Genomic DNA, 15774 nt, shown 5'->3' on the forward strand with positions numbered 1-15774 from the left:
TACATTGATTACTTTTCTATTTACATTATTTAGATTAGGAGGGGAAAAAAACGCTCAACAAAATTTTTTAACAACCCAACAAAATTAAGAAAATACGATTTGAATGTAGACTAAAAAAATTCTATTTGTTTAAAAACTAATAATAAATGCCAATAGTCAAGGGAGACTCCAACCTCAACCTTTTAAACCAGAATATTTGTTCAATAAAAGTGTTTCCAACCAATATGGAGGTTATTGTAATTTTTTTAAGCAGCTTCTTCAACATGATTGGTACTTTTGGCAATGTAATTCCAAAACAAGTATTCTCAGCTGTGCAAACATTCTCTCCAAATTTCTATGAAATTTGAAAAGTACAGCATGAAAATATAAAACAAGCTGAATTTCTGCTAACCTACGAGACTTGGCAAGGTTATAAAATTGTAAAACCATATCTTCCAAACACATTACGTTAAGTATTGTATGCTATATCAGACAGTACACATTCATGCATTTGACGCCTTACGTGTCAAAATACTCTAAACTTTGCTTCTCATATAAGAACAATATATTGCATAAGCCAACTCAACCTTAACTGGATTGTTGTTTGTGCCAGTGATTCAATCATCAGTGCCAAAGTAGCGGTCGCCAAACTCACCCATACCAGGAATGACACGAAATTCTTCATTTAGGGCGACGTCGATCTCTGAAGTAACAATCTTTAAGGATGGAAATCGTTTGCAGACACAGTGGATTCCTTCAGGAGCCTAAAGGTCAAGAAAACAAACAGTCAGACCAGTCAATGTTAAGATCAAGTATTACTAAATCTTCTCAAAACAGCAACGGGAATAAAATCGCACCGAAATTAAGTTGAGGAATATAATGTGAGCTTCAGGAACTCCTTTCTGTATGAGTAACTCAATAGCTTGGTTTGCAGAATTACCTACAAGAAAAATATTGAGTTCTTTCAATCATAATTATTATTCAAAAAAGAAAACTGAAAAATAGAGTGCAAGCATATCCAAAAAAGGATAAGCATAAATGAAATTAAAACTTCACCTGTAGCAAGAACAGGATCTAGAAGCAGCACGTGACGCTCTGAAATATCCTTGGGAAGTTTTTCATATATAAGCTGCTTAAGTTGGAATAAGTTGGTTACCAAATTGCTAAAGAATATTGCAAAAGGGGCAACTTAGCCCAAACACATCTTTCAAATGCAAATAATTATTTAAAAATTACCTGTTTCCCATTGTCTCCATCACGGTGAATTAGGATTTTTCCAATTTTGATCCCTTTGCAACACGCACGCAATGCATTTTCCATACTCTCACCACTAAATCAATGAAAAGGAGATGATTAAACTAAAATAGTAAAGATGGAGGCACCAAGAAGGTCCTTAGTTAAAAGCTCAAGTGTTGAAACACAGAGCATGATGAGGTGGGGACCTGGGAATTATTAACTATTATTTATAAGGGATCTGAAAATTGGTCACGCTTAGCAACATAAGACTTGAACCAGCACCACAATACAGATTTCATATTGAAGGGCCAAAATGCTCTACAACTGACCAAATCAATACCTGTGACAAAGCTCACCTTCGAACAATGGAAACCCCGCATAACTTTTTGCAGAAATCAACCCCGGTATATACTGATGCTGTAATAATTAACTGAATGTCAAAAGGGGCCAAATTGTTTCTCCAATTGGGTATATTTTATTTACACAGCATGAATAATAGGCAGAAATCATAAAACAAAGTGAAGTAATTTCTCACTAAGATAAGTAAATTAATATTCAGTAGAATGAATTAAGGATAAACTGAGAACCTGTTGGAGTTACGACTTGCTTCTCAGTGAATGGCAAATGTCCAAGCCCATGCTCCACAACCTGAGAGTTGAGTTAAAAGTTAAAAAAACATCGTTGTAAGTTCATGAGTAACGAAATAATGAAAATTGGATTGCCAAAATGGTAAAAGTTGGAGACTACCAGTCGAATAAGCCGATCTGAATAAAAGACAAAATCATGCTTTGATATTTCTTTATCCCGAATCAGTGTATGCATTCCTCTTATCTGTAGGATCAGGAAACCAGATAAAGGATGATAAAGTGTCACACTTGATAATTTTTAAACATGGTAGACTCACCACCTCTGTTTTAAAGGCACTTCTACTTAGCAATATTCGAATAAAAGTTAGCCATAAAAATTATTAATAGAATCATAACTCTTTCTCCAAAATTACCAATCTTAAAAATTTATAAGTAGAATCATTAGCCCATTTACTATATTGAATGCTGAATTCAAGGGGGAAAAATTTGTGATATTTTGTTTGTTTAAAATACTACCAAGTGATAATTAGTGTAGTTCAAGAAAAAAATACTTGGTAAAAAGAAATCTAAATTTTCAATTTCATGAATAACATAGACATTGTACCTGAAATGTTGATTGGATAACATAGACATTAGGATATATTTTGCATAGGTCATGCTGGCCAAGCTTTGTGCGAATATGTTGCACAATCAAATCAATGGCAACATGATTATCACCTCCACGGGGAATGATAACATCAGCATACTTCTTAGATGGAAGAACAAAATCATCAAATGCAGGCTTGACGAACTTAGCATACTGCACAATGAATAACAAGTTTGCATCTTAAGATTGAATATGAAAACACTATATAAGAAAGTGAAATAACTTGAATCTAACAGCTTAATGTTTTTCTGTTATTGAGTGAAGCTAAAGGGACCATTTACTTAGTTGCAATTATCATATTCGACATTCTTAGTCATTTCAAGCTTCTTTCAATAAGATTCCTAAGTGGCATAGTAATTTTCTTAATAGTCTTTAATTAACTGTCTTGTGTGTCAGTTTTTAAATATCACAATATGTTGCACTGTAATGGTTTTGGACTAATTTTCCTCTTTCTTTAAAAGGTGAAAGGAAATACCGAGACCTACTTTTGCACTCTCAGGAAGGTTCTATTTTCTAAAGAAGTTTTAATTTTCGATCTTCTTTCGCCGATACACCTGCACCAGAAGGTTTGCAGTCCTTGATCAAGCCAACCAAATAATTTACACACACAATGCATCTATTATCAGGAGTTTCAAGATATCTCTCTGGTTAACTGTTCCATTCATCTAGAAACAATTGTGTAAAATAAGTTGGGTTTACAGTTCACCTCACTATTAAGACAAATGTACATAACTCTTTCGAATGACACATCCATTCAACAGCACATAACACAGTTCTAACTAAACACAAAACAAATATACATGCATATGTGACGAAAAATTACCTGTTCAAGAACAGAGTTTATGTCCCTACCCCTTTCTACTGTGTCTCTCCTTATTCTACGAGCAAGCCTTACATCAGCATCTATACACACAATCGCCAACAATACAGCAGTGAAGCATAGAACAGAAAAAATAGTAGGCAAAACACTTTCTTTTACAATGTCTTAAGTAAGAGCTGCACTTAATCAACTTGATAATAACTGACACTGTATAGTTAAAATTCCAAGTACCATGAGTAAAAGAATAGAAATTGAATGGCAATAGCAGCCAGACAGAAAGAAATAAAACCTGTGTCAACAAAAATCTTCATATTCATCAGACTGCGGACACGTTGGTCATGGAAAACCAGAATCCCCTCCAATATAATAACATCAGAAGCATTAACCTGAAATCAATGATTACAAAAGAAGTTAAAAGATTCATCCCAAAAATGTTTGCACCAGTAAGGGTAAACCTATTTCTAGTACCTGTCGAAAACTATCTGATGATCGACGATGTTTCTTAAAATCATAAATTGGAACTTGCACAGAATGCCCAGATTTGAGCTTCTTAACACACTCTAAAAGTTGCTCAGTGTCAAAAGCATCTACAGACATAACGAAAGCACTGTGCAATTAGCAAAATTTGCACACAATATTCTCACCAAGAAAACCCACACGACTACAGGGCTATATAAATTGAATTTAAAACAACTCCAAATGTATAAAATGAGTACCAGGATGATCAAAATTATACTCATGAACACGCTCTGATTCTTCAGGAGTCAAACCACGGTAAAACGAATCCTACAAAAAACAAAATGACGAACACTAAACTAATCACAAAAATTACTATAAAATAGTACTAATTAACAACAATTAAAAGATAAAAAAAAAACCTGATTAACGAGCACAACACGATGATCATGAAGTTGTTGAATGATCATATCACAGACGGTAGTCTTCCCCGAGGCCGTACCTCCCGAAACACCTAATCAATCGATGATAAAAATCCGTAACCTAGCAAATGACGAAACCGAATAAAAAATTTATGAAAAATCAAATGTATACCGATGACGAAGGGCTGCGTTGGAGCATCGGCGTCGGTGAAATGAGAAGCAGCGGAGGCGGAAGAAGCAGAGGTAGGGGAAGAAGAAGAGAGAAGGCCGTCGAGGCGGAGACCAGAGAAATGAGGACCAGAAGCAGCTTCCATGACGTAGTCAATGGGTTTGGTGTCGTCCGCCATGGTTTCACAGAAGAAGAGAAGTTGAAATTGAAATTAAAAAGAATCAGAATAAGAATGGGAATTGAATTGAGTGGTGGAGAATTACGACCCTGCGTTTTGGTGAACGATCCACAAACACAAAACAAATGTTACGCTACAGTACTCTGGCTGCTGCTGTGTTTGCCTACAACAACTACTATTTTTTTATGCTTTTTGTCGTACGTTTGGTTTGAGCCATTAAAATAAGATTTTTAAGCGAACCAATTCAATAGAATATGCTTTGAAAAATTAATATATTCTTTTTTCCAAAAATAAAAATATATTAGAGGCTAATTAGTAATTTTTCCCTTAGAATTTTGACATGTACTAAATCGTGCTCCTGAATTTTTTAGCCCGTTAAAAATTCTCCCCGAACTATTGAAATTGTTAAATTTAAGAACTTTTATCTAATTTTAGTAAAAAAATTGGAAACATAGATGAAAGTTCAAGGGACATGATTTAGTACATATCAAAGTTTGAGAGACATAATTCGGTAGATATCAAAGTCTAGGGAGCATGGTTTAGTAAATAAACAATCACTGAAACAGTAAAATTGAATGAAATTAGACAAAAGTCCTTAAATTTAACAATCTCAATAGTTCGGGAGAATTTTTAACGGCTAAAAAAATTTAGGGGCACGATTTAGTACATGTCAAAATTCAAGGAAAAAATTACTAACTAGCCTATATAATATTGGGAAATTGTATGATCCACCCCCTAAAAATGGATATTTGATGTTTACCAAAAACATCTCAAACTATTCCATGTGTATGAGTAATTTAGGGTGATTATATTATATTTAGGATTGTTTGATATAAAGATTTCAAAATAATTTAATTAACTATTAAGATTAATTGAAGATTTCAAAATAACTATTAAGAAAAAAGAAATTATTTTAAAATAATTTATTTATTTTTATTTTTTAAAATTAAAATAATAATTTGGACCAATAATATTTTAACACGTAACAATTTTAAAAAGTAAACCACTAAGTTAAAATTAGGACTAACGGACAAATAAAAAACATGACCTTGAGCTATTTTTCGAGATTGAAAACTTATTTGTATCAAACTGAATTTTTTGAAAATTTTTACCGCAAATTTTTTATTTTGTCATTAAGTATTTTATTATACTAAATGCATTATGAGTGATTATTAATTTTTTATATTTTTTATTAAAATGAAATTTAATATACAATTATAGAAATAACGAATAGTGTGTGTTTTTTGTAATGAAAAATAACGAATAGTGTTTGGATACCTTAGCATTTCACTAAATTTTAAGATAGAATATTATGCATGAGATGAGATTGATATGTTGAGACTGTTGACAAGATTCCAATTTTATACATTATTATTTAAGCATTATCTTCATAACCTTTAGACTTTAGTCTTTTATTATTATTATTATTGGATAATGAACCTAATAGTACCTTAATTTAAACCACGTGAAAGTTATTAATATGTATGAAAGAAAATCATATTAAATTCTCCAATTTTAAGTTTTGGTACTAATTTAACAAGAAATGCTAAAAGATATTAGTGGTGTCTAACATCCTTCTACTTGTCAATATTATTATTAATGCAATCAAGTATCAAGTCTCATATAATTTAAGATGACATGTCTAAAATGTGCTAGGCATTAGTGATGCCCAATAACAATGCTCTAATTTAATTGATTTGAAGATTCATTATATTATAACAATGATTTTGACTTTTAAGGATGTTTTTTTTTTCTAACTAATTAAAACTTTTATTCCCTTAAATTTGATATGTATTAAATTGTATTTAATTTTTTAAACTATTCACTCTTAAACTATTGAGATTATTGTATTTAAAGACTTTTATTCAGTTTTACTAATAGGCGGCTAATGTGAATAAAAATTCAAGAGATACGATTTGATATATATCAAAGTTCAAAGGGTACGATTTGATATATATTAAAAGTCGGAGTACAATTTGGTATATACATAGACAATCTCTTGTTAGTAAAATTGAACGAAATTGGACAAAAGTCCTTAAATTCAACAATCTCAATAATTAAAAAAAAAAACTAAACTCCTTAAAAAGTTTACAGAGTAAAATTTAGTACATGTTAAATTCGGAGAATAAAATTTCTAATTTATTGAACAAAAGGGGGGTTGTATATTGAGTAAGCTTCCTATTTTTATTTACTTGTATATTTTATTAAGAGAATTAAAATTTATTTTTTTTCAAACAAAATATATTGAGAAAATTAAATTGTAAATTTACTTTTATTTTTATTTTATTACTCTTTAATTTATATCTAGTTTTATAGGTCATATTTCTATTATGTGTGACTCTAATTTTGATAAGTTATGTGAGATTTATTTGATACTTAATTATAAAAGAGGGTATTTATAGATTAAAATTATATTTAATTAATATATAATAAAAAAAAAGTAATTTTTAACTTATCTCAAATTTATTTCTAAATCTTAACATATTTGGAAAAGGTGTATAATTCAAGATTTAATATAGTCATTAGTGCATTTGTTTTTCAATTTATATTTTCTAGTAGGGACCCATTAAAATTAATTACAAGTGCGTGTAATTTGAGAAATACTAAAAGATGCAAATGGTATTTTGTATTTTCTTATGTGTCAATATTGCTATTAGTTACACTTAATATTGGGTTCCGTATAGTTTAATGTAATAACTTTTAGGGTGTATTGCTACCCCCAATCACAAAGCGACATATCTAGAGGTACTAAGCACCACTGGTACCTAATAACAATGCTCGTATAATTTAAGAGTGTTATAAATCCCTACAACACAATCTCAACACACACAAACACATTGCATTGCACACAGGCCAGATGACAAAACCAAAAAACAAAATGCACAAAAATTAAACAAAATCAAAGCATAAAAATAGAGAAAAATAAAAAGTTGAGACAAGAAATTTATCCTGGTTCAGATCTCAATGTGAGTCATATTCCAGTTCTCCCCCAAGGAGTTTCTCCACTATGTAATGTCGTTTACAAACACCAATTAAGAGTTCTTCAATGAGAGATACACACAGAGAGATATAAGCTCTCAAAACACCATGATCGAGCAATATTGAGACACCATGAGTACCATGGTTCTTCTCCTTCAAATGACTTCTTCTTTGACTCTCTTCAACTATACTCTCTATTCTGATTTCTCTCTCACTCACATGAACTCTCTCTTACTTACAAATGATATAACAATTGGTATTTAAATAGGTTAGAAAACAGCTCACAAAATCGAGCCTAACAACTTTCAACTAACTTCCTAACCAAGTTGCCAAGAATAGAAAGTTCGTGCCAAAATTTGTTTTATATGAATTACATACCACAAAAAACATTGCTATGAGGTACCTATGGTGTTTAACATTACGATAAAGTGTTGTCGTATAATTGTTTAGCGATTTTTTTTATAATATTCATAAAAGTAAAGTAAGTGAAACCCAATATTAAGTTGCACTATAGCAATATTACACATCATAAAGGTGTCAGGCACCATAAATACCCCTTAACATTTTTTATAATTTAAGGGTGTACAAATCATTATTCCATTAATATTTATAGAACAAATTATAATGAATATATAGCACCAATAAATTTATCATAAATTGTAACAAAAATAATAATAATAATAAAACATAAAAGGTTACATTCTCTGATTCTCAACTTTATTTTCTCCCTCATTAACATCACAAATACATGTATTCATATAATCATACAAAAAAATATTAATTCAAATCATATTACATATGCAACAAATATGTTCAAAACATAAAGCAGAAAAGGGTGGCCACCACAGCAAAAATTGCAGCCAAAGAAGAAAGAGATTTTGTAGAAGAAGATGTGGAAGTTGAAGTAGTAGTAGAAGTAGACGAAGGAGAAGATGATGACGATGAAGATGACGACGAGGGGGATGTTGGCGTTGAAGGTGCATTTCCGGCGACTGTTGTAATTTTGAGCTTCATTCCTTGATCACAATGGCCTAAAGTACCACAAGCAAAGTATCTGGTTCCAGGCTTGGTCAATTTCACAACATCATTCCCACTACTTTTAGAGTCTAGTGAACTTCCAGTGTCACATTGCTTGTAAGCCTTTTCGTCGGCCAATTCCACCACGCTATGAAGTCCAGATGAATATTTGAAAACTGTCCCCATAAAAATCATGTATGAAGATGTTGGCTTTAGTTACTTAACAAATCTACTGACAAAGTTAATTGTTCATAGGACCTAGTCTAGAGAAATGTAGCTACTATCAAAGTTAATTATTGTTCATACCATTAAAAAATTCAAAATCAGAAAACTAAACTAAACACAATTATAACTATACTAATAATAAGTAATAGTTGGCTGGAGTTTTAAAAGTTACTATTAAGCTTGTGAAGTTCTGAAAACATTTTTATTGTTGGTTTAGTAACCAATTAGTTTCAGTTTCTAACTGTAAAAAGTATTTTTAACTTAAGTCAGCTTTCGTACATTTTTCTTAAAAAAAAATTATTTTTAACACAAACAAGTTTAAGTAGTTTCAATTTTTAGTTCTAAAAAATATTTCAATTTTGAGCTTTTGAAGTTCCAAAAACGCTTTTGCTTTGGTAACCAAATAATTTCAATTTTTGATTCTAAAAAGTAATTTTTAACATAACTCAACTTTAATATTTTGCTTGAGAAGATCTTCCTAAGAAATTAAAAAATCCTAACGAAACATGATCATAATAGTACTATACACACTATACAGGGTCATCTATAGTTTTATAGGGTATTTGGGGAAAATTTTAAAAAAATTAGTTTTTTATTTAAAAAATAAAATAAAATTCAAATAAAATTTTAAACATTTTTGTAGCATTTGGGGTAGCTTCATGACTAATGTTAAAGAAAATAAAAGAAAAAGAGATCCCCCAACTGCTAGAAAAAGTAAAATATAAAGTTTGATGAAGAGGATAGAGTTAATGAACATACCAAGTTGGTCTCCAACCTTGAATGTTTGAGCAGAAGCCCATGAGTCAAAATCTGTGGATTGCTCCCATCCTTGGCTGCCACCAACAACATGTTGACCTGCCTCAACTTCATTTCCCATCAAAGCTCCCAAAATGACCAACACCAAGATTGTGAATGTGTTCTTAGGCCCCATTTCTAACTCTTAATTTTCTCTGTTTTACCTTAATTTATATTTGTCTTATCAAGTTACTCTTATTTTCTCTGTAATTGTGTCTTCAATTACTTATATATATATGGAGTAGTAGTAGACTAGTAGTATAGTAACATAGGCAAGCATACCATACTAACTGATAATGATGGTTTCGTAACATGAACACTAAGAATCGTCACTCTTAATTTGTTAATTTTATTACATTGCCCCTGAAAAGTCTGAAACAGAGGAAAATTTAGTGTGACTAAGCTTGGGCAATTGTGTAATTGAAGCAAATGCTAGTTTGTTAAGGAAGGCTTGGAGTTGAAACAAAGATACCTACCAATAATACCATGTAGCAAGAGTAATGAACCTAAGCTAAGATTGTATTTGAATTTATGTACATATATGTATATGTATACAAAAAATAAGATGAGAAGCATTGATGAAACAGCTGGGGTGTCTTAGCTTACAAGATCATTATTATGATGACATATTGTAGGTACGTTGATTGATTTAGAATACATTACTTATTACTTACGCCTCTCAACATGACTCTTTGATTTGGGAAAACGGCACCGTCTTGAACAAGGTGGAGAAACGACGACGTCGACCATCTAAAAATAGGAATCAAATTAAAATAAATGAGAATTGTGGTAATTATAAAATACGTAAAAATATTTTTGACTATTCTTAAAAGCATCATTTCATATATAGATTAGTGAGCAGTTAAACTAAAAAATATAAAAATGTAAGTTGAAAATTTATTCCTTAACCGAAATTTAAACGATCCTCTTCACTACTACACTAAGCAATATTTGGTATATTATTATCTTATTATTTAATATTTTATTTATATACTAATATTTTTTTTTTCACAATTTTTGGCTGTGTGAGTGTTGGGTGCCTAGAAGTGACAAGAAAATAGAGTAATAAACAAAAACGACAATAACAACAATCTTAAAATAACACCACTTAAAATTCTAAGTCAACGTTGTACAAGTTAAAGAAAAAATAAGATAACAACTCAAAGAAGTCAAAAAAACAATCAATAACTTGTTTTCCAACTTCAATAGTTCACCGCCAATTCAGAGATTAATGAAGAATTTAAAAGACAACTACAAAGAAAAAAAAAAAAGAGCAAAGTAGACTAAAACAATAATAATCTGAAAATTAGAAGTCAAACTAAAACAAAATTCATTTTTAAAATAATGATGTCCACTCAGGCTATCACCATTTCAGAAGTTTAATCAAGAAATAAAGAAACAAAAACTACAAAACCAATTTTAATCGCAAAAACGACAATAATTCAATATAAATTCCTGTCATTTAAGCAACAAAATACATAACAATAATCTAAAACGATGTAACGACATACATCATAATATACCACAACAACATATAAAAATGTGAAAGAAGAAAACGACAACAATTGGAAACAAATGAAACCTAATCTCTTGTTCAATTTCACTCTCTATGTATTTAATATAATATTTTGTTTTCTCAAAGTACACATGTATTTAATTTAAAAAGAAAAACAAGGAAACAAATATAAAGGGCAAGCTTAAAGAAAATAGATTTTTACATCACATACAAATATTTTTAACTTATTTTTTTGTTACTGTGTGATAGAATATTTTTTTTAAAAAAATACTGTATAAATTTTATATTGTATACTGTAATATTTATTTAAAAAATACTGTATAAATTTTATATTATATACCGTGTTAATTTTTTACTGTTGTTTTACAATTATTTTGTAGTTGTTGTATCGTTATTTTTAATTGTTATGTTTTATTGTTATTTTATAGAAAGATAATATTTTAAAAAAAATATATAAAATTGTGAATTTTTAGCTGAAGAAAACGACAATGATCTATGATTCACTCAATCAAACATATATCTCGATCTAACAATTAACAACGACACGTACTCAAAAGGCCGAAAGCGACGTAACTCTCTAAAAAAACAAAAACGAGACCCCAACCACAAAACTAAATCAAAAACACTTGTAGACAAATTGCCTCTACAAAAGGTTTATTTCATTATCTCTTCAATTTTTTTTCATTTAAAACTAAAGATATTCAAATAATGTTTGGCATGGAAAAGAAAGAAAATAAATGAGGGAATTTCTTCTTAAGCAATAATTTTATAGTAATTTATCTAAATGACCCTTAATGATTAATTTCTTTGTCCCCGGTCCCTTTGTTTTAAGTTCATTAAAAGATGGTGGTCTTTGGAGCTTAATCTCTCGAAAAATAAATAAATAATTAAATAAAAAACACTTATGCAATAGCTAGCTACTATATTACTTTGGGACAATTTTTTTTGCTAAAAAAACTAAATAAAAGAATCAGGAAAAAAAAAAAACATTTGTCCATAAATAAGCATAGACCTGTGCAAACAAATTGTTCAAAATTTCTCAGTAGATGATATAGTATGCTAAGATTTCTTTCTCATGATCATAAAAAGTACGTATTTGATTGAGATTCTACTAATAACATATAAGTATAATTATTCAATCTTGTATTACAACATTAAACTGACCCCAACTAAACTTGATTAGTGTTTTTGTTATTGTTGATGTTTAAAAAATGAGACGACAGAGTTATAAACAACGTCTTTAGCGTCAACTCCCATGATGAAATCAGCATGAGCATAGTCCTTAATGAACTGAACAGAGATCTTATCAACATCATGGTACTTAAGACTGTCGAGCAACATCCCAACATCTCTAACATCTGACAGAGCATCACGCCCTCCATAGCTAATGAACAGAGGAAGGTTTTTAGGAATGTTTGAGAGGTTGTAAATTGGTGGTGAGGTTTCACCGTAATGCATCAGATTGTAGTCTGCTCTTCCATAATTGAACTTTGCCAAAACCCCATTTCGAACAGCTGTTATATAACACAAATAACATAATCAATACAACTGATTTTTTGTTGTTGTTGTTGTTGTTGTTTAAGTTAGGAGAGAATTAAGTATCTTACTTTGAGCTAAGTGTACCATGTTCTTGGTTGATGTTGACTGAGGCTCGTTCTTTAGAAAGAGATCAACGGTTGAAACATTGAGACAGCAGTTTCGGCCTTGAACCAGTCAAAAAGTTAGTAAGAGAAGCTTTATTTTCTCATTGATATAAAGTAATAATAGTATTAGTACCTGTAATTGCAGACATTAAGTCATAACAGTCAACTCCTGGATAAGCACATAGGCCCTTAAGAAAGTTAGCCACAGCCTCCCTACAATTAGACAGAGGTTTCTTTAGTTGAGTTAATTGAAATCAGAGATAGAAATACTAATTTGGATTGTGCTTAGTTTTTGGTCTTACCCTTTTGGATTGAACTCTGCAAGACCAACTAATGTAGTAATCTGTAGAAAAATTAACAAGATATACTTAAGTGGAGAGTTCTTATAAGTTGTTAAGATTTGGTGAAATTATTGAGTTTATATATTTACTTTATTAGATTACCTCTCCAACAAAGGATCTGGCTGCAACAACACCAAGTGCAGTGTTCATGTGGCTCAAATAAGCAATGGGGCTCAACAATGCTGCTGACTTGAGCTGATCCACTAGCCTCCCTTCTGAGAAAGATGCCAAAGCTATTAAAGTTCCCTGCCAACAAAAAACATCACCAGATTTTCAGGGACAGAGTTGTTGTGCACATATAAAAAACTAAGGTCTCGTTTGGAACTATTAAGTCGTATTGTATTGTATTATATTAAATTGTATTTTATGTAATATTTTTATGTAAAACTATATGTGGTATTAAATTTGATGGACACCTAAATATATAATATTTTAGTATAAATTAAAGTTTAACATAGTATTATATAAAAATATGATATATAATCCAATTCAATATAATACAATACAATACGATCTAATACGGCATTCCAAACGAGCCCTAAATGTGTAATAAATTAATAAGGTGAATTGTTGAGTACTCACCAGAGAATGGCCAACATAGTTAATCTTCTGTCCTGTCTCTTTATAAACATGGTCAAAAACCGCAGGTAAATCAAATGTGACCAGCTCATCCCAAGACCAATTCCAAAATTTCTGCCATATCAAATACATACACCATTAGTAAGTGTGTAAAGAAAGACAGAGTAAAATAAAGCAGAGGAAGAAGAATTTACGGGTTGTCTGGGATCCAATGACTTGTGTCTACGGCTGAACCTGGTGCCTCTGGTGTTAGCAATCCACACGTCATAGCCACGATCAGCTAAAATCATTGGAAGATTTTCTTCTGGGTCATTCAAAAGCCAGGTCAACCCATCCTGCACAGTAATAAAATCCCTTCATTTTTCATACCTGGTGTTCATTCAATAATGATCTTGCTTCACACCTAAGTAATTTGTAGTTTTATTACACGTAAATAGTTAAATGTTTAATTTATGGCTCATAAGAGTTTTGATCTTATCCTTTATTTTGTTTCACTGTTTCGAAAGAGTCCAAATGTCGAGGAACCGACTACTTCAACTATGACTCTTCTAGATTAGACTTTTTTTTTTACTGCTTTGGTTTAACCTTAGTAACTTATTGGTCCTATGTTTAAACAAGATTAAAGGTAAAAAACAAGGTAAGAATGAATCATACAAAATGTGAATGAAAAAGTTATAGTGTTAATTTCTTTTATTATTACGCTTTCGTACAAGGCTTTATTAGAAACGTACGAGTAGTATTTATTTTGTACACAAACATGGGGTCAAGAATGTTTTCCCAAGGGACCCTTTGACACATGGTGAAGACTTTTTAGGTATACACCGGCGAAAATCAAGCAGTTACTTTCCAAGTAACTGTCCTTAAATTTATGTACTTTTAGTTTGAAATGATTAAGAGGGTCAATGATAGCTTATCAAGTATGCATTTGAGCATGACACATGGAAAAATCACTTTTAATTCTACTGATCTTCCTTCCCACTTTTGACTAACTGAAATAAATTCTGCCCATAATGTGTAAGAAAAAGCAACTTTAAACCCCCAACCCCAACAAACACGGTTCTTATTACTTTATTTTATAGCTAGAAATGTGAAAGAGTTTCAACATAGAGCATCATCATCTATCATCTGGACACCACTTAATACCAACACTCATAATCAAACCACTTACTATCTCTCTTTGTCAAAGAAGCATTAATAAAGCTTCACCACCTCCACTATCACTATGCCATTATCACTCCATTAATCAAAACAACAAAAGGTATAAAAATTACTTGTTCAAATTAGAAAAACTTACCACAAGGACCCCATGTTGAATCAACACTGGCTGCTTCTTCAGGCCACCACCAACCCCAGTTCTACCTTCTGAAATTCTTTGCACATTTAGAATATAGCCATCTTGGGTTGTCACCTATAAAACCAAAAATAAATAATTATATTATATACTACTATACAAGTAATTATAAAACTTGGGTTGGTTGGTACTTACATCAATTTCCTGGCACTTGTATCCATATGAAACAACAGAGGACTTGCATATACCAATCTCAGGGGAAGCCACTATACCTTTTCTTGGACCAAATAGCCAACCCCTGGTCGAGCCATACACACCATGTGGTTCAAACACCAAGAGCCACACCACCCCCCACCAGATCAAACCCAAACTCATCAAACGGTCTTGGCCTAAAGCCATTTGATTATTAAATATTATTATTCTTATCTGTTTTTAGCTCCTTATTGGTGAGAAGTGTTTGATATTGTTAAAGCCCTTTATATAGGTATAGATAGAAAAAAGACATAATTAAGTGGGAACGCAACTTACTCTTCTTTTTACTTCTCTCTTTTTCTTTTCTTTTGCTTGGCTTAACTGACTATACAATTACAAAAAACAATAATAACAAAACATTTTTATTTTATATTTTTGTTGGTCTTAAAAGTGATATAATATATTTATAGTGAAGCTTTTTTCACGTTCTTTTCCCATTTGCAATAAATAATAAATATAATTATATGGATAGATAGATGGATCATATTGCTGCAACCTCAGGGTCACAACAACAAAATTCAGTTTGAAATATAGAAGGCCAGCTGGGGTATGGACTATATGGGGAGATAGTAGTGACTATTCCCATGATAGTGAGATTTTGTTTTAAAGAACAAGAAAACAAAAATTGATGAGGGCTCCACTT

At 31.0% G+C, this 15774-nt stretch overlaps 3 protein-coding genes across 3 annotated transcripts; all 3 read right to left on the reverse strand.

The window, feature by feature from the left end:
• Positions 1 to 180: 180 nt before the first annotated feature.
• On the reverse strand, positions 181 to 4710 carry LOC115699666 (uridine/cytidine kinase UKL1, chloroplastic). The gene is made up of 14 exons (XM_030627184.2): positions 4319 to 4710; positions 4147 to 4238; positions 3985 to 4054; positions 3737 to 3855; positions 3558 to 3654; positions 3272 to 3351; positions 2407 to 2601; positions 1963 to 2046; positions 1803 to 1863; positions 1572 to 1632; positions 1216 to 1309; positions 1036 to 1108; positions 837 to 919; positions 181 to 743 (listed from the first exon to the last, which is right to left on the reverse strand). The coding sequence occupies exons 1-14, from the start codon at positions 4491 to 4493 to the stop codon at positions 597 to 599; spliced, it is 1431 nt and encodes a 476-aa protein (XP_030483044.1). The 5' UTR covers positions 4494 to 4710; the 3' UTR covers positions 181 to 596.
• A 3368-nt stretch (positions 4711 to 8078) lies between these two features.
• LOC115698499 (mavicyanin) lies at positions 8079 to 9790 on the reverse strand. The gene is made up of 2 exons (XM_030625574.2): positions 9474 to 9790; positions 8079 to 8665 (listed from the first exon to the last, which is right to left on the reverse strand). The coding sequence occupies exons 1-2, from the start codon at positions 9643 to 9645 to the stop codon at positions 8286 to 8288; spliced, it is 552 nt and encodes a 183-aa protein (XP_030481434.2). The 5' UTR covers positions 9646 to 9790; the 3' UTR covers positions 8079 to 8285.
• A 2260-nt stretch (positions 9791 to 12050) lies between these two features.
• On the reverse strand, positions 12051 to 15462 carry LOC115698596 (triacylglycerol lipase 2). The gene is made up of 9 exons (XM_030625712.2): positions 15075 to 15462; positions 14883 to 14996; positions 13783 to 13923; positions 13592 to 13702; positions 13112 to 13255; positions 12971 to 13011; positions 12802 to 12881; positions 12633 to 12728; positions 12051 to 12539 (listed from the first exon to the last, which is right to left on the reverse strand). The coding sequence occupies exons 1-9, from the start codon at positions 15276 to 15278 to the stop codon at positions 12217 to 12219; spliced, it is 1254 nt and encodes a 417-aa protein (XP_030481572.2). The 5' UTR covers positions 15279 to 15462; the 3' UTR covers positions 12051 to 12216.
• Positions 15463 to 15774: the final 312 nt, after the last annotated feature.

Source organism: Cannabis sativa, chromosome 8, assembly GCF_029168945.1.
Source record: "Cannabis sativa cultivar Pink pepper isolate KNU-18-1 chromosome 8, ASM2916894v1, whole genome shotgun sequence".
In the NCBI taxonomy this organism is placed as follows: domain Eukaryota; kingdom Viridiplantae; phylum Streptophyta; class Magnoliopsida; order Rosales; family Cannabaceae; genus Cannabis; species Cannabis sativa.

What these genes read in the sequence shown, in the direction of transcription:
- LOC115699666 (XM_030627184.2), bottom strand. Translation starts at nt 4,493, where the DNA reads ATGGCGGACGACACCAAACCCATTGACTACGTCATGGAAGCTGCTTCT. An exon ending in TAAACTCTGTTCTTGAACAG is followed by an intron (nt 2,602 to 3,271) that starts GTAATTTTTCGT and finishes TTCATTGTGCAG; the next exon opens with TATGCTAAGTTCGTCAAGCC. An exon ending in AGATCCTGTTCTTGCTACAG is followed by an intron (nt 920 to 1,035) that starts GTGAAGTTTTAA and finishes TTTTTCTTGTAG; the next exon opens with GTAATTCTGCAAACCAAGCT.
- LOC115698499 (XM_030625574.2), bottom strand. Translation starts at nt 9,645, where the DNA reads ATGGGGCCTAAGAACACATTCACAATCTTGGTGTTGGTCATTTTGGGA. An exon ending in CAAGGTTGGAGACCAACTTG is followed by an intron (nt 8,666 to 9,473) that starts GTATGTTCATTA and finishes TTATGGGGACAG; the next exon opens with TTTTCAAATATTCATCTGGA.
- LOC115698596 (XM_030625712.2), bottom strand. Translation starts at nt 15,278, where the DNA reads ATGGCTTTAGGCCAAGACCGTTTGATGAGTTTGGGTTTGATCTGGTGG. An exon ending in GCAGAGTTCAATCCAAAAGG is followed by an intron (nt 12,882 to 12,970) that starts GTAAGACCAAAA and finishes GTCTAATTGTAG; the next exon opens with GGAGGCTGTGGCTAACTTTC. An exon ending in CTTAATGTCTGCAATTACAG is followed by an intron (nt 12,729 to 12,801) that starts GTACTAATACTA and finishes GACTGGTTCAAG; the next exon opens with GCCGAAACTGCTGTCTCAAT.